This window comes from Podarcis erhardii (genome assembly GCF_964252035.2).
Source record: "Podarcis erhardii genome assembly, chromosome: 9".
In the NCBI taxonomy this organism is placed as follows: Eukaryota; Metazoa; Chordata; class Lepidosauria; order Squamata; family Lacertidae; genus Podarcis; species Podarcis erhardii.
In genome coordinates this window covers 64,714,683-64,735,493 of record NC_138512.1, presented here as the reverse complement: position 1 = coordinate 64,735,493, position 20,811 = coordinate 64,714,683, and the positions used below count along the sequence as shown (strand labels likewise).

The following is a 20,811-nucleotide window of genomic DNA, read 5'->3' as shown; positions in this document are numbered from 1 at the left end:
TCTGGGAACAGTAGTTCAGCCCTCACAGAGATAACATTCCCACCACCCTTAGCAAATGACGGTTCCCAGGATTCTCCGGGGAGGGGGGAAGCCACATTCCTCATTCCACTGCACCTATGTTTTCCGCTAAAAGCACAGGTAATTATTCCGGCCTGTTCTGGGGTCTTTTTGGAGTGACCACTTACCCACCTACCTCATGAATGAATGTGAGTTGGGAGGAGAAGGAGGAACTTCTGTGTCATCCAGGTACAGCTGACTTTGCCCGTAGGCATAGAAACGAGGGGATAGCATTGGGTCGCTGTCTTCATCCAGCAGCTGGCGAATGAGGCGGCCAGCCTGAGGAGAGAGGCGAGCTTCGTTGGAATCTAAGCCATCACGTTGCCAGGAGGAGAAGGCAGGGACGGGCTCTGGAAATCAATTGGAAGGGAGCAACAATGGATTATTGACCTTTTTTTTTAGTTGAATAGGTCTGATTTTCTAGCATGGTCAATAAGGATTGTTCCCCTAGACAAACGCTCCTCAATCTCCAGTTCCCCTAGACAAACGCTCCTCAATCTCTGGGTTCCTCAGAGGTTGTTAAGACTACAACTCCCACCATCCCCAGTCAGCTCCACCAGTAGTCAGGGATGATGGGAGTTGTAGTCTTAACAACCTCTGGAGAATGAAGAGGCTGCCCTAGATCAATGCTAATTATCATGCCATTTCTGTTGGTCCTTGAACCTTGCTAGAACTGGCAACACACTGGTGTGAAGAAGAAATCAGAGTCAGGAAATTGCTATTCAGGAGAAAGGCTGAAACATGAAACGATAACACACATTTTAAAGGGAGGGTGGTGAAGAATACACAAACAAGGCTAGAATGTGCCTAACCTTATTTTGGGTTGTGGCAAATCAAGGAAAGGGGCCTTCCCTCATTATTTTGAGTGTAAGGTTAGTACTAGCAGAGGTTTTCATTTTACAACAACTTTCCCCAGCCTGATGCCATCAAGATATTTTAGACAGGCCCATGACCAAGGATGATGGAACTTGTAGTCCAAAATACATGGGGAGAACCAAGTTGGGGAAGGCTGCTCTACGGTCAGGTTTGTTTCAGTCAGTCTCTGGGAAGATGAATGGATTGATGCTCCAATTAAGAGTGGGATGTATCAATATTTTCAACATGCACACAGCTAATTTACGCTGATCACAGACACAAGTCAACAGTGCATGCCCCGAGATCCAGAGATACCTTAACTCTACACATCATATTGGCTGGTGCCTCTTGAATTGGCTCATACTGCATAAAAACAAATGCCCCTAAGACGACCATGAAGCCATAAAAACCTTCAATACACAATCCCACTAAAAACTACGTCAGCCTGATACATTTCATGATGTTCAGCAACAGGGCTGGGCAATGTGCTCTGGCATCTATTTTGCGATATCCTGTACTGTTATCCAACTAGAAGAAGCTATTACTAAAGTGGTAACTACAGATTGAAAGGGGTGATGGCTGTTGCATCTGCATGCTTTTATCATGTTTTAATTCAGCATTGAAGTGACAATCCCTTGCTTTCTCAACTGATACAGGGAACCAGGCCATAGCTCAGTGGTGCTAGAGAGCTTTTGCACATTTGAGGCACCAGGTCCCATCTATGGAAACCACAGAAAAGAAACCCAGGAATCAAAACTTGGAAAGGACATAGGATCTTGGAGAGTCCAAGCATTCCATGGCTGGCAAACCTCAGTAAAGACACCTCTATTTAACAGCTGTTGGAAGACTACAGTAATATAGCAAGGGTCCCCAAACAAATTTCTGTTAAGAACAAATTTCACGTCCATTGTCAATCCTCCTGTATTCCCAAAGATGGAGACCGTCTACCTGACCAAGGTTGGTCACTCGTGCCTTCCCAGCATGCTCTGCTGAAGCTTTCCTCTTTTCCTTTGTGACATCATCAAACCTTATGCTACCTTGCATTTGCAGCCAAGCTTCTGTTATTTTGAATGATAAGGCAACAGGCATTTACCCCTATCCTTCTGTGAAATAATGAATAGGCTATAATATTTAGATTCAACCAATCCCATTTTCACATCTCAGACTAGCACCACAAAGTACAAATCAGCTCTTATCTGGTGGCTGGCCTTCACTGGCCAGTTTTAAGTATAACATGTTTTGTGTGAGAGATTGAGAAAGGGAATAAATAAATCAAGACAGGAAACCAGGATGATCAAGTGTATTGGAACACACTGAAAAATAATGCTTTGTCTTGTGACCAGTCTCACCAGATCCCATGAGGACTCTTAATATTCTGCATTTGGATAGTTTACTAAGCTGGTTTGCATGCTCCTACTTAGCTTCTTGGGATTAGGTGGTTTAAGATTTGTGGCTTTGAACTTGTAATTCTGAAAGGGAACTCTGGAGTCAAAACACAGCAACTGCCCCCCAAGCGGTACAACTTTTAGGAAAAAGTGGAACAGCTACAAAAAGTCTTATCGAGCTTTAAAAATAATGATTTTCCTGCTTCTAAAGTGCTTAGTTCTGATCTTGTACTAGTCAGTCATCAGGTCTTTGGCTTTAGTAACTTGGAACTCTTTTGTTGTGTCCAGCTAAATCACCCCACCCCACAGTCATTCACTGCCAACTTTCCTGCATCAATGTCCAGCTTATACATTCAGCATAATCAAGGGGTTGATACTCCTGATCCACACTGCTGAAGCATGTTTGAACACTTTCCCCCACTTTCTCCCTGTTTGAACACTTTCCCCCACTTTCTCCCTGTATGAGAAAACTGAAATATCAGGGAGAAGGATTAGGCCTAGTCTTCTTCCAGGTGAGCCACTTTTCAACATGCAGTGAGATATGTTTCACCCCCCCTCCCCACAAAAAAATAAATAAATAGAAGAACATTCATGCTTCCAACCTTCACCTTCACCCCCCAAGCATAATGGGGAAGCTTTATCATTTGATGTTGATGAACAGATAAACTGGCAGGGCTTGCCCTACAATTAAACCCGCTCCCCATCTCTGCTCTTGTCTGTGCCCCCTAAGTTGGCCTGCTGCCCTCGAGTACAGTGGAGGATGCTGTCCCACCATCAGTGTTGAGGTAAAATCCAACTGGCAGTCCAGTTGAATTTTTGTACATGGAATGAGGGGGCGCCATTTTGTCCTTTGCCTTAGGCGACGAAATGACTCCTGAAAATACCCACTGCCCAAAATCTCCTCATAAATAGCTCCAAGTCAAATGGTTATCTAACGGGGATACTGTTGACATTTGGGAAATCCCGCATTATCTATCCTCCACTCTGTCCTAGCACGCCAACTGCAAACGCTTCTTCCCAGTTTTCGAGTTGCTATTCTTTAAGCAAGGAAGGGAAGGAATGGGAGGACCATATGGCAAAGGTTGACAACATAAGCAGAGAGGAATTTGGCCTGGATGAAACATTTTTGAAAATTATGTTGTAGAGGGCTTGTGGAATTTCCAGCAGATGTAGGCAGTGGGAAGTAGCTTATGGCTGGAAAGAACGCTAGGACAAATTTTGACAAGGTAAAGTCTATTAATGGCTAGTTATAAATACAACCTCAATGTTTACAGCAGTAGTCCTGTGGTAGATGCTGGGGGTAAAGATAACAGGGAATGGTTGTTTTCATGAACAAGCTCTGCTTCTGAGCTTCCCAGAAACATCTGACTGGCCACTGTTGTCAACAGCAAGGTCATTTCTACATACTTAGTGCCTAGTTCTTACAAATATGCCAGCAAAGAGGAAAGGTAAGAAATAACTACTGAATTTGCTCCACTGAAAGTTAACTACATGCTTCCAAGCAGTTATACGCTTCTTTCTGTTTCACCACCTGGGGTGCACTTACAGAAACCAAGCAACTGGAGGAAAACGACAGGGATTTCGCACCATAAAGCTGTAAAAACTGGTTGTTCCAAAAGTTAGATGGAAGCTTTATCACATGATTCTGCCATCAGCTCTACAGGCTTCCCTGCAACTGCGTAGGTGCCTATGAAAGTGCTAACTCTCTTAATACCTCCGTAGTGACAAATGATAGCAGCACAGAAGGCGTTAAAAGCATCCGAGGCAGTACAGCATGCCACCGTCTCTAAACTCAACAGGTCAGTATGGTCAATTTCAAGACTGGAAACATTTACTTATTTCACACCCACAAAGGAAAACCAAACAACAACAACAAGACCATACCCTCCTTTAGGACTTAGCTATCTTAAATATTTTGTCTATTCTAAACAGTTAACATATTCAACATATTTAAGGATTAAGTGTATACATGTTGTAAAAACTACTATACAGATACCATCAGTGTTACAAAAATTCTAGTCTCAAAACAGTACAAATTGTACATGGTGTAAATTACAAGCAACTATAGAGGGCAAAACCACAAAAATGACAGGAAAAATTAGTCGCTGTCAGCACTTAATTCATTAACTACTAGCTCGTTTCCCAAAATATCTGAAGCAGTGCCAAACTGCTACAATCAGGCAAGGCCATCTCAAGCCTTTTGAAAATGTTCCCTTCTTTGTTTGAACTTCCGTTCAGTGGCGTCGCCTCACAGACAAGTAGGATTGGCTACAGAGCACTGTGACATTATCCCATGCCCTATGTGATCCTTGAGTGGTTGGGAACATCAAAAGTAGTTCTTCCTTGGTTACATTTGAAGAAGAAGACTATTACCTGCAAATGCTCAAGCTACAATATGAAGTTGTCCCAGTAAGCAAGGCCAAGAGGACTAATGGGTTTTGGGGTGAGCAATAAGGGTTCCAACAGAAATGTAGCAACGAGCATGGGTTGTCTAGTGTGGGATTAAGGGTCATGAGACCCATTGACAAGTGTGGTAGGGGCACCTGGTGATGGGTAGCCAAGAGGAGGGTGAAGTAATAGTTGTGAGATTGTGGTCCCATAGAAAACAGAAAAGCACCATGCTAAAAAAGAAAGGGAACTGGGAGGACTGTAGGAATAAATAGCTCTCCTCCCTGCCCCTTCTGTAAAAATATATGTGTGTTTGTAGGAGTAAAATATATTGCACAATATAACTGTAAGGGGCAGATGAAGTGCAACTATGTATGGATTCAAAAGTACAACTTATTGGTTCTTATTGGGTGAAAACTTTCTCCAAGTAAATAAAAATGCGAGTGGCAAACTGCGCCACAAGGGAAGCTCAGTGCAAGTGGCCTGAGCAGCCACATACTTTGGCTCGTTGATGTGAGAATGGTGATTGAGTTTAGTATTCCTACATTATTATTTTGTGAAGTCAGCATAAGTGGATGCCAGACAATCACCCCCAATTGCAGAACCTAGTCAACACAATTTTTGGCTTGGCCAGCAAGGCCAGCCCAAAATGGTGGTGCTTTGCTTGGCATTTCCCCATAGCATTTATCTCAGCTGAATCTGTGAATTTCCTGCCATGAAATATAGTGTGCTCCCAAGTGCTGAGCTCAGTAGAAACAGTTCCAGTGAACTATCACAAGTTACACGTGCGGAACAATCCTATGGACGTTACTCAAAGCATATGTCCCAGTGAGTTTAACGGAGTTCACTGAATTGGTGTAAGCAATTAGTGTCAGAATGCAGAGAGAAGCCTCTAAGAGGCTTATCCGATAAAATGTGTTAGAAGTTATCCTTTGCATTGCAAAGTTTGAGAATGTACTTGGGAGCCAACCACCTTCCTTTGGTTTTCCAGATTCTTACAAAGTGTTTTACTCCTTTATTAGTGTCCTCCTGAAATACAGCCCTGCAAATAAAACCACCATCGCTATGTATAAAATCACACAGGTGTAGTGATAAAGAATCAGTGATACCTGCTACACTTATAACTGCATGTTAGCTTCTTGATATGGTTCTACACACACCCAATAAACTTTTTCAAGCAATCCTGGGTTATGCTGAAGGAGTCTTTTGCTTCAAGGCCAATTTCTGCTCAGTGAACCCTAACTGGGGGGGGGGGGGCTTTTTGGAAGATCTTCCGCAACGTGATGAGTTGCAAACAGCGATAACATTTCCAGATATTTTCATTTCCAGAGAATCTCCACAAGTGTACACTAAAATGGCATGTGGCGAGTGAGGGTGCTGATATAACATGGACACCACACCTCCCTCAGCCCACCTCAACAGCTGTCTTGCAGGAAAGGGCGCACTCTGTGCCACAAATTATGGTATGGTAAAGAAGGGGACAATGTGGGACTAAGTGAAATGCTCCTGGTTTTCTTTGTTTACCAAATGGGTGGCCGCAACACCATTTCACAGCCCTTGTTTTGGGGCTTCAAAAACAGTAAGATGAGATTTCAACTGACACCACCTCTTTTAGCCCTTACATAACCCTCATATTTTCCCATGATATCACGCAGGAGGGAGGGTGACACAGAAGCACCCTTGTGGAAATAAGCGTTGCTTACAGCTTTCGCTTTTAAAATGTCCCTGTCGTAGAGAGGAACTTCTGCCTCAAAGGATATGAGAATCTCAAGGTAAGACTCAACTGCCCTCTTGCCTCCCTCTCCCAGCCACAGCCCTATTGGTATTTAATATCTAGACTTCAAAGAAGGGAAGGAAATACTTTGGTTCAACCAACGACAGCTGAATCCACAGGGGGCTGACAGAGGAACTCTCATCCAGGTCACCTTTGAAAAGATGAAAAGCAACTGTCCCTTTCCAGGGCATGGCTCATTCGAATATTCAGGAAACGTAATGAAAGATGAGAAGCACTTCAGACCCAGGGGGGGCACATCTAGGAAATTATCAGCTTGCAAAACTAAAAACATGTCACCTGGTGTCTTCCATCAGCAACACCCACAACTGCTGGTACTGCAAATCTGTGTTTAGCTGCCTTAATCAACCCTGCTTTAAAATTCTGAACTGATAACATAAGCAGCATGCATGTATAAATTGACATAAACTCCAAAAGGTGTCTATCTAAAAAAGACAATTTCCCCACACAGTTTGCTTCACTTTTGTAGAGGCAAGAGGGTATCTGCTCTTGCCCTCAAACTTACAAATATGCGAACTCGGTAATAAGCTACCATTAATTACATGTATAGTAAGAGGAAGGTTCAAAATTCACAGGGTATTAGAAACCCCAAACTCTGCATTCCAAAGAAGAAGACCAAATACTAGCCTTTCAGCACCATTACTGAAAATTTCCCTTGCAATTTCAGCTTTAGAAAACTCTGGGAATGAGAACACAAAAACAGCCATTTCACAGAAAAGAAAAATGCCACTCCTAGCTTCCCTTTCTTGGAAAGATAAAAATGTCCCATTCAAAACCGCAGTTTTCATGAATGTAAACAAACGAAAGTGATTTTCCCCCTCCCACCTTTGCTCCTCTCCCAGTGGATATTCCAGTGGAAGTGTGCCTGTGTGTGTCCAGACATATGAAAACCATTAAAAGGGCTAATGCAAAACATCTCTGTCCTGTCAAGCTGAGAAAGAGCAACCAGATCATTTGAAGCACAATCAATTTAAGATATTTAAAGCAAGGGAAAACCCTACCAAACACTGTAGTTTTTTTTATATTGTAATTTTATGGTGTGAACCGCCCTGAGATCTATGGGTATAAGATGGTGTACAACTTATTTACTATTATTGTTGTTGTTGTTGTTGTTGTTGTTGTTATTATTTGTTGTTGTTATCATCATCATCATCAACAACAACAACATAATTTTACATGCAGGGAAAACACATACACACACAAATGAATTTCATATAAGTTCATATAAGGACTAGTGGAGTGGGAAAGTAAGCAAGTTTTGTCCAATGCTCATATTTGTTATCTGAACTTGGAAAAGCAGAAGGAAATCCCTTCCAGATAAGCAAAATAATGCTGATGCTCTGGGTTTTGCATGGTGACACCGCTAGGAATACCAGAGCATTATTCTTTCAGCTGCTCTGTGATGAAGCAAGTAAAAAAGACAATTAAAAAGACAAGGACATTCACTTTCTTCTTCTCCAAGCCATGTGTCCCCGCATCCTATCCTGTTGCTACAGGTCAGTCACCAAAGTGGAGGGGGAAGACAAGACACATAACCACACCGCCGAGAGAGTTCTCTCACTCGTGCAAGCCTACCTTCCCAGTTGTTGTTGTCACTGCACAAGGCTGTCAGGTCCAGTCGAGGCACTTCGGACACAAAGCTCTCTTCTTGGCCATCGGCATCTTGGTTCCTCTGTAATTTGGCTTCAGGGATGCTGGGATGCTCCTGGATCTTCATGCTTGAATTCTGCAACAATCCCCCAGAACAAGAAACAAATTCACAGAGTTGTTTTTTGCAATGTTCAGTGCAAGAGAGGGGGAAGAAAAAACCCAAAACAGACGCAGATGCAAGTTCTTGCAAAAATAATAATCAAGTAGGCTTCTTCTCTTTTATAGATAAACACAAAACAACAGTCTTTGGTGCTTTTCCAGCTTAGTATCCAAATGATCTCCGCTCAGCCCCGCCCCCTTTCAATTTTAATTGGTCACTAGTATCAGAAAAATAATAAAAGCCTTTTCTCCAAAAACTTTATCCTTGGCTTAAAATGTCACAGCAAGCAGTCCAGAGGGGGCTTTTCTCTCCATAACTGCAAGCAGCAGCTGATATAAAGTCTCTGGTTGCTGAATGAGATACAGAAGGAGGCAGAATAGCCGACGTGTCTTCTTCTGAAGCACAAGGCTTTTGAGGCAGTCAAAAAACCCCACCACCCGTTGCTAGGGCTTCTGTAGCAACGAAACGTGTCTTTTGGAAACAGACACCACCATCTCCCTGCTCTCTCTCTGGAGGAAGCCAAGCCGCCTGACAAGGAGCGCCACCAGCGACGACAATGTCCGCGAAGGCTCTCCGGGCAAGCTCTGCTGGCGTAGATCAATTAGTGCCCGTTAAGCTGTGCTGGCTGCGGCTTGGCTTCCTGTGGTTGTTCTCTAGCTGGGTGTGGGGGGAGAGGACGACTATTTATGGAGGAGCTCTGGGACACGGTTGCGCAAGCCCAAATTCTAAGGGGGTTTGGGCATTGAACAACTGGAGGCTGCAGAGCTGCGGGACACAAGCCAGAGGACTGGGAATGCTTCCTGCTCATCTTCTCTCTGGCCCCCACCCACAATTCCTAAACTGCCAAGGAGGTGATCTATAATTTATATGGGAGGGCGGGGAATAACAGGAGCTCTTTTGCTGTGCTAGCACTCACTCACACGACATCGGAGATGTATTTTGCCTCTGGGAACACAGAACGCGTTGCTCTCGGTCCCCTCTGTTATTTGCTTTTGCGCGCTTACCTTGTCTGACTTCACCCTGCCTGCTCCTCCTCCTCAGTACAAAAATTACCTTGGGCCCACTTAACTTGCAGGATCGCCGTATCCCCTATGTGTCCACTCAACTACAGTGGTACCTCAGGTTACAGACGCTTTTGGTTACAGATGCTTCAGGTTACAGACTCTGCTAACCCAGAAATAGTACCTCGGGTTAAGAACTTCGTTTCAGGATGAGGACAGAAATTGCACAGCGGGAGGCCCCATTAGCTAAAGTGGCACCTCAGGTTAAGAACAGTTTCAGGTTAAGAACAGACCTCCGGAACGAATTAAATTCTTAACCCAAGGCACCACTGTACTTAATATCTGCAGAACAGGGACTGTTGTAGGTGCCATGTAATATTCATTCCGTAGTTGCAAGAAACTTATCTTTCAGTGTGGGCAGCACCTACAACTTTGGAACTCCCTGTTGATTGACCTAGGCAGGTGCCTTCACTTTTTTCTTTTTGGTACCTGCTTAAAACATGGGATGTAGCTGTTGCTGCATTTTTTATTTTTTTATTGTTGGTTTTGATTGCCTTTTCTTATTTTTATTTTTTTTAAATAAAAACTATTTTCATTGAAAATTTTAATATTTCCTGCAAACTACTTAGAGGTTTTATTACAGTCGAGTGGTATATAAAGTTAAAACAAAAACAAAAACATCAAGGTTGAGAGGCTCGGTCCATAGGGTAGTTATCAATACAAAAAATGATCTTTACCATTCAAAAAAATAAAAATAAAAATGGAAGAAGGGAGTGAGGTTGGGATGTCCATTTCGATTTGCATTTTAATAAAATATGGAAAATAGCAACCCATTTCAGAGTTGCTCTTTTCAAAATTGAAGGTTAAGTTCATTCTGAGGCAAATGCACTTCTTCTAGAGCCTGAGTTAAATGGATAGAGTCCTGATTAGGACTGCAATTAATCAGGACTGTCTCCAGGCTTGCATGTAACAGGAGCAACAACAAATTGTAACAGCGCAATCCTATGTGTACTTACTTAGAATTCCATTGTGTTCAGTGGAGCTTACTCTACAGTAAGTGCGTATAGGACTGCAGACTTAAGTAGCGGATCTGGGTCCACTGAGAGGGAGTCAAGGATGCTGCATTAAGAATCTAGATTTCAGACCCAGGAAGCTTCACAAGTTAAGCAGATTGCCTGAGCGAGGAGGATGATGACGTATAAAATATAAACAACCGCCCCACGGAAGTGCTAGAGAATCTAAAGGGTAATAATCTGCTCATACAGCACATTTCTGCTTGGCATACCAGATACAAGACGAGAGACAGAGACAGAGAGAGAGAGAGAAAAAAAAAACTCTGTTCAAAACAGGCACATTTCCTTGGCTGAATTCATTCTGAGTTTTAAAGCGACAGCGATGTGGCGACAAAATCAACTGTTCCTCACAACTACAGATAGATTTGCTTTCCCAAATGCTGTGCCTGGCATGTCTCTTGCTTTGGATTTCATGAAGGAATAAAGATGGGCAGCTGGAGGGTTATGACGGAACAAAAGTTGATGGCAACAGCTATAATGACCTAATGAAGTCTGGGTTGGAGAATGGTCTGTGGGGGGCAGAGAGAGAATATGCTGCCCTAGAGTAGCCATGGGTTGGAAGGAATAAAAACAACCCCAACGTATTATTTAATGCAAACTGGCTGGTGGATATCTCCCATATGAAAAGGAAGGATGGATACAACCCAATTTAATTTGTTAGTTGCTTAAATAGGTACGGTAAGTAAATAAGCACATGCAGAAAAACTAAGCAGCTTTAAAATAATATGAAAGCTCAATGAAGGAAATATTTTGCTCGAAAGGAGAAACATACATCTTTTATGTCGAAAGCTCTGGCGTTTCAACTGTTTTGACCCCAATCAATTGCACAACTCTTCTATTTCCTTTTCTTCTGTTTTAACGTATATTGCAATTGTTTTAAGAAAGACAAAGATAGAAACATTGTGAAGTATGTTTTTTTTTAAAAAAATAAGGAAAACACACATGCTTGACCGGCATGTTATTAAGCCAAACCAATTAACGTCAAAATGACAATTCTAGGTATTTATCCACAATTCGCAAGAACATGTCCTGTTGCCTAACAAACGGAGTATTTGAAGGCTAAAATAATACTTCAGGAACAGGGTTTGTCACAGGGTGGGAATGAACATTCTTAATGCTCTTTCCCTATAAAACAAGCTGTACCACGGCACTGTAACTTAAGACTCCCAATGATCTTTCCAAGTAACTTAATAAAACCATGTCACTCCTTCCCTCCACATAGTGAGTGAGACGTATCAACTGAGAGTGTACATCCAGAACATTTTTCTGCCAGTAACCAGAAGTAAACAGAACTAGAACGTTCATAAGGAGGAAGAACAAGCCATAATGTTACAGGTTGAAGTGCATTTCTGCACCAACCTATTCCTCCTTTAAAGCAGATGTTAAAACACCCACATCAGCTTGGGACATAAAAATAAAAAAAAAATGTAGTCAACATTGCCATGTTTTGCCTCTGACACTGCACAGCAGGCTGCACAGCTTTGGGATGAAAGTGGATTTCTGTGCTTTCTCCGCTAAGTGTTGGTTACACTCGGTGAGCTACTTGCTCATTCATGCAGCTCGTAATGCAATGAATAATCCATAAGCCCTTCTGCAAAATAATGGCAGCTCAGAACCCAAGGGAGATGCAGGGAATTTGCAGACACATTCCGAATGCACATGGACGGCTCGCTGTTGCCACAAATGTTATTTTTACTTTTGCTTCTTCTGACGGCTGCTTATATCCAAGCACTGTCATGTACCTATTTGCAGCATCGGCGGGGAGGATTGTCAGGAAAGTCAAATATCTCTGCTGATCGTGAAATAGGCTCAAGCTCTGGTAGAAATAAGAGACGAGATTGGCTACTCCCTGACAGTTAACTAGCTCGCTCATTCTAGCTTGGGACTTCAAGGACTACAGTGGTACCTTGGTACTCAAACAACTTGGAACCCAAACACTGCAAACCCGGAAGTGTTCCAGTTTGTGAACTTTTTTCAGAAGCTGAACATGCTCTGTTTTGAGTGTTACGCTTCCAATTTGAGTGCCACACTTGCGTTTTGAGTGTTACGCTGAGGTCTGTCTGTTTTTGCTATTTATTTTGCATTTTTGTGGCTCTTTGTTTTTGTGACTGCATGGAACCCAGTTCAGCTACCGATTGATGGATTGTGTGACTGCAGTACATTTTCTATTGCTTTCATTTTATGGATCAATGGTCTCAATAGATAGTAAAATTCATGTTAAATTGCTGTTTTAGGGGTTGTTTTAAAAAGTCTGGAATGGATTAATCCATTTTGCATTACTTTCTATGGGAAAGTGCGCCCTAGTTTTGGAACGCTTTGTTTTTGGAACGGATTTCTGGAACGGATTAGGTTTGAGAACCAAGGTAGCACTCTACATGCAAATCAAACCTAGAATGCATTTGGTCCCAGGGCATGGTCTGGATGCAAATGAAGACACTTAGCTGAAGGTTCATACCTAGCCGATGGCTGGATGGGAGAGTGCCTTAGGAATCCCATGCATTACATCTTGGGATCCATCATGGAAGAAAGACTGGCTATATGGATATGACTGGAACAAGGTACAGGGAAGAATAAGGCAGAAGCCTTGAATAGGTGGAAATAAGGTGCAGCCAGCCTGCTCCTGACTAATCTTGGATAGATGAAACCACCTAAGAAGACAAGTGAAGGCTAGTAGGGGGAAGGAAGGGAAGTCTCATTCTCCCTCTTACCCTCCTACCAGTGTCCTACCTATAAGGGCCTGGCAGAGATGATCAGGGAGGAGGCAGAGGAAGTATGGTGGGAAGGGGTTGAAAGAAGGGATTCAGCCTTTTGCAATACATGGATTGCAATAATACACGGATAATGAGATAATTCTACGCCTTTTCCTGCGATGAAAATACTTAACAAATTGTAAATTCTGTATAAGCAGATTTCCCCACATTTACTGCAGTGCTTCAAAGGGTCTGAAGTAAAGGAAACTAAACTCTGTGGTCCGAGGAAATAATGCAGATTAAGAAAAATGGTGCCCATACAGTCATACCTCGGGCTGAAGTAGCTTTGGGTTGAGCATTTTCGGGTTGTGCTCAGCGGCGACCCGGAAGTAACGGAACGCATTACCTCCGGGTTTCGCCGCTCGCGCATGCGCAGATGCTCGAAATGACGTCACACGCATGCGCGGAAGCGGCGAATCGCAACCCGTGCATGCGCAGACACGAGTTGTGTTCGCTTCAGGATGCGAACAGGGCTCTGGAACGGATCCTGTTCGCATCCAAAGGTACCACTGTATTAGGCATTCTGCTTCCAAGATTTACATCAGAAACAGTCAACAAGGGCTCCCACCTCCCACCCCGATGTTTCTGGAGTTCCATCAGCATGGCCAATGGTGAGAGATGTTTGGAGCTGGAGTCCAGTAACACCTGCAGAGCAGCACATTGATAGTCTCAATCATGTATAGCCAAATAAGCTCAGAATTTTCAGTAATGGCAGACAGAATGCAGGTGAGCGGAAACTGTCCTATCCCAGATGAAAACAAACATTGTGGAGAGGCACTGTGGATCAGACCAAAGGTCCATCTAGCCAGCATCCTGTTTGTAACTACAGGCAGCCAGCTGCTTCCTGGAAGCTGTGCACAAAAGCAACAGCAACCCCCCACACGGGCTAACAGCTGCAATTCAGAGGTACACCGGCAAGTTCTAGTGTTATGGGAGAGAGGGAGAAATAATACATCTCTTGCTTTTCTCTATACCAGGTATCCTACAAGCAAACTAAACTCTCCTTCAAGTGTGGGTCCTTCCATAGCAAAATAGCACCATCCACACACAGAAGGGGGGGTGGTTAGCAGGTATGGGGAAACCCCAAGGTTATACAACTACAAAGAATTTAGAGCAGCCGACTTGGGGGGGGGGCACCTAAAAGGAAATGATTGAGTCCAGCGAGAGCTGAGCATGCTCAGTGGCCATGGAATGTTGACTGGATTGTGGGGGTAGGAAACAGGAACCTAATGGCTGGGAAAAGGGGGAATAGAAGGGAAGGGAAGGAAATGGAAAGAGACCATCCTGGAATGGAGTAGCTTGTGGTGGGCTTGCAACCTGACAAGGATCACTCTGCATTGGAACTCCCCCCTCAAATCCCACTTATAACTTTATAAACCTTTATTATATCCTCCACAATCCTATTTATTTTCTTAAAGTAAAATCCCCAAACTCTTTGATCCTATGGAAGGTATAACTTCCTGATCCCCCCTCTTTTGCTGTTTCCTGCACCCTTTCTTGGTCTACGGTATTCTTTTATTGCAATGGGAGGCAAGAACTGTATACAGTATTCCATATACAGGCACAGCACAGATTTATATAAAGGCATCACAATACTGGGAAACATCTATTTTCATTCCTTTTCCCATATAAAGAGCCTAGGGCCTGGGGCTCAGTGGCCAATAGGGCAGAGAGGACACGATCATCAGCACCTTTAGACACAAGTAAGGAGTGTAGAGGTTACATCCTGTGACCAGCAGCAGACCGGCAGCCCAGACTCTAAGGTCCAACTATGGAAATTTACAAGTCCTGGCTGCCCATTGCCCTCTGCCCTCATCTGAAGGTAGGGTGGGCAGAGAAAAGGAAAGGGAGCCTGTTCTGCTCTGAATAACCTTGTTTGTTATCAGAGGTATGTTCCTAAGCCCCCCTAAGCAACAGGCTTAGAAGGGCTGTGGAATGCAAAAACTACTCTGAAAGAATGCAAACATTTTCTTGACCCTGTAATACCTGGATAATGCGATCTCTGGGCAAATGCTATGCCTTTTCCTGTGATGAAAATACTTACTGAATTTTAGATTCTGTATAAGCCAATTTTAAAAAACAAGTTCAGCGCCTCATTTTTTAAGGGAACAAACATGTTTTGTTTTGAGAGTCCTGTGTCAAAGTCCTTGAATTCAGGTGCGCTAACGTAAAAGTTCTGGTGGGAACTTTTATATTGTAGCTTTAGGTTGTGAGGATAAGGTAGGAGGAGGGAACTTTCTACACTGTGCTGAGATCTCAGTCTGAGAAATAGTGACTTCTGAAAGGTCATCCAGTGAACTTTATGGACGAGTGAGGTTTTATTCCCAGCCTTAGCCCAACAGATGAGCCACAGTGGATTAGTAGCTAGTTTCCCAATAACCCTGAAAACAAACGCCAATATCTATTGCTCTCTTGGGAAGCCCTTCCACTGGACTGTTTGAAAAGCAGAGTGGTTACAAAAGTAGTGCCATGGTTGGGCCCCTCATCTTTAACTGCACTGCATGGCTGCTGCTGATCCTGAAAAACTTACATGCACATGTGCTTACTCATTTAGCAATGCACTTTCTCAGGGTCGTTAAAGCAAAGGTGACCCCCGGGCAGCCAATTGACATTTATATCTGTGAAACTGTTTACTTGGGGTTAAGGTTCGTCTAAGAACATGGAGCTGAGCCACATTTGCTTTGCCCTCTTTGCCTGGTATGAGACACGATGGCATAACCCCCTCCTGATTACACCATGGCAGCAGCTGGACTTGGAAAATTACACACAGGCACTCTGTGGCACAGGCCGTATTTAGGGGAAGGGATGGGGAGAAAGAGTAGCAAGGCATCAGTTACCAGTTTTACTTCTTGTGTTGCACAACCTGGTGAAGGACAGACAGTCCCTGGCACTCTATGAGCTTATCCTCATATTGGGTGGGTGGACAGAGAAGCTGAACAACACTGGCTAGTCCTGTTCCTATCATAATGAAGGAGAAGGACCACTGTGCTCTTGCCCTGCTTGTGGACTTCACAGGGCCATCTGGGTTGCCGCAGTGAGAACAGAGTGCTGGGCTAAGCAAGCCCCTTGTCCTGATCTAGTGAAGTTCTTACACTCTGACTTTCAGGGTTCTACGGGAAAACCGAAGAATTGATGCTTTTGAATTATGGTGTTGGAGGAGACTCTTGAGAGTCCCATGGACTGCAAGAAGAGCAAACCTCTCCATTCTTAAGGAAATCAGCCCTGAGTGCTCACTGGAAGCACAGATCGTGAAGCAGAGGCTCCAATACTTTGGCCACCTCATGAGAAGAGAAGACTCCCTGGAAAAGACCCTGATGTTGGGGAAGATGGAGGGCACAAGGAGAAGGGGACAACAGAGGACGAGATGGTTGGACAGTGTTCTCGAAGCTACCAGCATGAGTTTGACCAAACTGTGGGAGGCAGTGGAAGACAGGAGTGCCTGGCGTGCTCTGGTCCATGCGGTCACAAAGAGTCGGACACGACTAAATGACAACAATGACGGGAAAACCACAATTCTGCTGAAGCACAGACTGGTATTCAATCCTACTCCTTCTTAGAGTAGGGCCACTGAAGCGAATAGACATTTCAGTGGGTCTACTCTGAGTAGGGCTTAGTTGAATACAAGCCAGGGGGCCAGATTCAACTAATGGTGTTCTGCTAGTGGAAGCCAGCAAAGACACACTTTTGCTATAAAAAAACCAACAACCACGTTAGAGCGTGGTGCTGAGAACGCCAAGGTTGCAGCCCCAGCCAGCAAGACTAGTGGTCACAGAGGATGGGAGCTGTAGTCCACAATAACTAGAGGCAGCCATATTGGCTGCTCTTCTTAACCATCGTTTAGCATTGCATGTGACTGTGGCCACTAGCTCATGTTGCCCATGGTCGCACACAATGTTAAACCTGGACAGAGGCAGCGTGGGAAAACTGGACAAGAACAGAAGGGATAATGTGAGCCTGCATATTTCAGCTCAGTTGGTTAGAGTGTGGTGCTGATAATGCCAAGATTGCAGGTTTGATCCCCAAAGGGACAGCTGCTTATCCCTGCATTGTAGGGGGTTGGACTAGATGATCCTCAGGGTCCCTTCCAACTCTATAATACTTTGATTCCAAGCCATTCCAGAGATTGGGAGAATAAATAGAATTCAGCATGGCAGTGAAATGGGTGACAATCTCCTTAGAATGGTTCTGAATTCCACCCAGAAAATCTAGCTTTCTGAAAATATCAGCATATTCTTTTTTTTTAAAGTGAAGCATCTCATCCTTAGACTACAAAAGTGAGCCTGGCAAAATGACTAAACCCAGAGAAGATCCTGCAGGGACTAGAGGGCAGATCTGCAGAACTCTGCTTGATTCCCTGCCCCTCTCCATGGGCTTGTAAAGTTATGTAGAACAATTCAAGCTAATTTGCATAATTTATGCCAGGCACAGAATATGGGTTATGTCGGCATCAAACGCTTTTTCATTCTCTTTAAGCGCTGGGAACATCCAGCTTTTATTCTCTTCCTCCTTACACTGAACCAAACGTGCAATTTTCCTTGAACAAGGACGAAACTTTACTAACCCTATTCAAAAACCACCCATGTCCCCTTGCTTTCTAGGCAGAAATACTAGCCTACAAGAAAGGAGCGATCACAATAAGAAAGGCGAAACGGAACCGACAGGGAACAAAGAGTTCTCGTGAACGTGCGGCTGCCCTCTCTTAATCCCTAAACCCCAAAGGGAAGGAACAGATTTTCAATTCTGGGGAAGAAAGTATTAAGGAGGGGAGGGCAAAATCCTCCAGGATTAGGGGAGGGGGAACATATAGGAAAAAACATCCACTTCATAGAAGCGAAGCAAGGAACACAAATTGCTCTCACACCACCGTGAGCTAATGGGTCACATGGAGCTTCTGACAAGGTGCTTTATGAAACTTCACAACAAACCAGGATGCTAACTTTCCTAACCGAGTAGAGTGGCAAAGAAATGAAGCATTTGTAAAGCACCAAGTCCGTGTTGCAAACCTCACCACTGCCAATAGCTGATTTAAGGACCTAACAACACATTACGTTTACTTAAGCATATATATTCTGCCCTTCTGATGCAAGAGCACCACTCTCAGGGCACCTCACAACATTTTAAGCTGCACTTTTACAAAAACAGCAATATGTAAAGTAGTGAGCCAAGGAGACAGGATAAGCAATTTCATACAGAAGTTTCATCAGCAAGTAATCCAAACTGGGATTCATGGTTAAAGCTCCTTCTTCACTAACCAAAAGCCGCGTTTTGGTTTTTTTGGCCAAAGGATCAAATACGTCACAACAAATAAACACACTAACCTGAGGATGCCTTAACAAGTCGCTGTCACTTTCATTGTCTTTGCTGCAAAAGAGAAGAAATAGTTTGGATCAAAAGTGTATCATAACAAAAGCTAGCAGCAAGCTCAGCATTTTAAACAATGGCCTGGTTCACATTTCACATTAAACTATTGTTAAAAACAAACCATAGTTTAAATGTGGATGAGCAGCATGATCACTTTGCTTTTCTCCAATTCCCGTTGTGCTGTGGACAAAATTGGCCAGAGACTCATTTGATGTGTTGTCCAAGCCTGGGCTTGTGCCTTGCTGTACTCCTAAAAATCCCCACAGTTGGTAATGAAGGTTTGTTCCTGGCTTGTTGCTCAAGGTTTGCTTGGGGAAAACCAACCATGAGCCTAGATTTGGATAACTAAAGAAGTTAAGACTCTAGTTTGTTTCCTGGCTACTCATGAGCAGCAAGATCAGAGAAGGAGCAAAGCAAGCACTTTACAGAGGTGTGCGCCAGCATGCTGTGCATTCACATGAAACCATAGTTTGTTTTTAACTATGGTTTCATGCAATGTGTGAACGAGTCCAATGACCATTACCACTATTGCTACACATTTAAAAGGATGACTGAAAATATTTTAAGGTTCAGTACTTTAAAAACTAAGTCATCCACTTTAAAACGTACAAAACCAAGTCATCTACTCTTTAGAGACCTGAATGGAAAATATGAATGATCAACCAGCAAGGTTCAAATCCATAAAATGCTGCAGAATTCTGCATGCAATTTTTAAATCTATATGTTCAAGAAAAGATGAACTACAGGGCTCTCAAAGTGGTTGTGTGCATATATATATATAAGGAGATTCTCTAGTGTTGGGATTCACTGAAATCTTGGGCCAGAGTAATTTCCAAGCAAGTTACCTGTCTTCAGAAAACACTTCCATGTCATCTGGTCCTGTTTTGTCCACTGGTCTCAAGGAACCAAAAGTTTCCATTGCCTGTAAAACATCAAATATTAAGAAAACTGCTATGAATCATCCATTTTTAAAGTGGTAGCTGAAAGCATCTTTCATGCAATAATGACCTTAGCACACACAACTCTATGATATAAGTAGCAAAGTGCAGATGACTATGAAGGTTCTTCCATGGGAAGGTTTGAGAGGTGCAATTAATGGGAAAGCAAAAGATGAAATCAGATATAAATAGCTCTTTATGACTACAAAGCCACAGTCTTCACTCATGATACTTCACCTTTCCAAACAGTCCCTTCTGCACAGGTCTCATTACAACAAACAGGCCACATTCAAACAATCACATCTCAACCTGTTAAGGTGAGATACACAGAGACCTTTTGCTTCCATATGCAGCCCCTTGGCTCCTCCCTTTGCTGTGAGCCTCAATTAAGCCAGGAAATCTCCTAATTAACCCCCAGTTTCCTGTTTCATTTGAATTGGGTGCAAAGGCTTCTTGTTGCGTGTTGTCTTAATAAACCAAGCTGTGATCTTTCAAACTGGACTACTGTCTCCCCACAGTGCCCCCATTTCTGGGTCATTCTCACCCCACTTTTTTTTCTTCCTTGCAAGAACTAGCCACTCATTCCATACCTCTCACAAGCACCCTGACTTGGTTGTCTCTTTGATTGTATAAGTACTATTGCATCCCCCTCTTTTTCCTTCCCATGTCCCTTTCTGGGGACACCTCCAGACACCCCTTTCTGTTAATTTGTCCTCATGATGTTATCGGGGCAGTCACACATGTTCCTGCTTTCAATGCTCTTTGCGCCTGCAGATGTTTTGGGGTGATCACACCGCTTGGTTTCCCATCTGTGCATAGCCTGTAACTTGCTGCTGAAATCCCATTCTGGTTTATTTCTCCCCGCAACCCACTCTTTCATTGTGCTATTCCCCCTCTGGACAGCAATAATGTGGTAGCATCAGGGAAGCATCTCATAACAAACTAAAACAGAATAAACCCAGCACCGAAGCAATATTATTATGCAAAGAACATGTTGCAGAAGACACCTGCAATACAACACCAGTCTGGAAAGACCCTAGGCCTTTGCACCAGGTGAGTGAACAAGTCTTTCCTTTGAAACAATCAGGGGTCACATCTGAAATAGTTGCAAGCTACATGATTTCAGGGCATGGTCCAAAGGCACATGCCTTAACTTGCTGAAGCTAAGTGTTTTTGGGTCTGGTTGGTGCCTGAATGAGTGACCACCTGGGAACCACATGAATGCCATCACAGGTTTCATGGCAGAAGCTACAAATGTAAGAAAACAATTTCTTTTTAAGCTCTCCAATTCCAGTTTGGCAGCCCTAAAACCACTCATTGCCTTGCCTTTGTTTGCTCATTTATCCAAAGGCATAAGAAAGGCAACTGGAATGTATGTATACATTTGCTTAAAAAGTAAGAAGGATTTCAAGATCTGAACAGTTGCAGAACACCTTGTGCAAATCCCTGCTGTTTAAGTGA

At 43.4% G+C, this 20,811-nt stretch overlaps 1 protein-coding gene across 3 annotated transcripts in view; it reads right to left on the bottom strand.

The window, feature by feature from the left end:
- FAM13A (family with sequence similarity 13 member A) overlaps positions 1 to 20,811 on the bottom strand; it is a 132,714-nt gene that overhangs the window by 12,422 nt on the left and 99,481 nt on the right. For all 3 annotated transcript variants that reach the window (XM_081876714.1, XM_081876713.1, XM_081876715.1), the window contains 4 exons: positions 19,258 to 19,334; positions 18,370 to 18,412; positions 8,053 to 8,203; positions 194 to 407 (listed from right to left, as the gene is read on the bottom strand). In XM_081876714.1, coding sequence (XP_081732840.1) covers positions 194 to 407; positions 8,053 to 8,203; positions 18,370 to 18,412; positions 19,258 to 19,334 — 485 coding nt within the window. The remainder of the gene's footprint in view (positions 1 to 193; positions 408 to 8,052; positions 8,204 to 18,369; positions 18,413 to 19,257; positions 19,335 to 20,811) is intronic.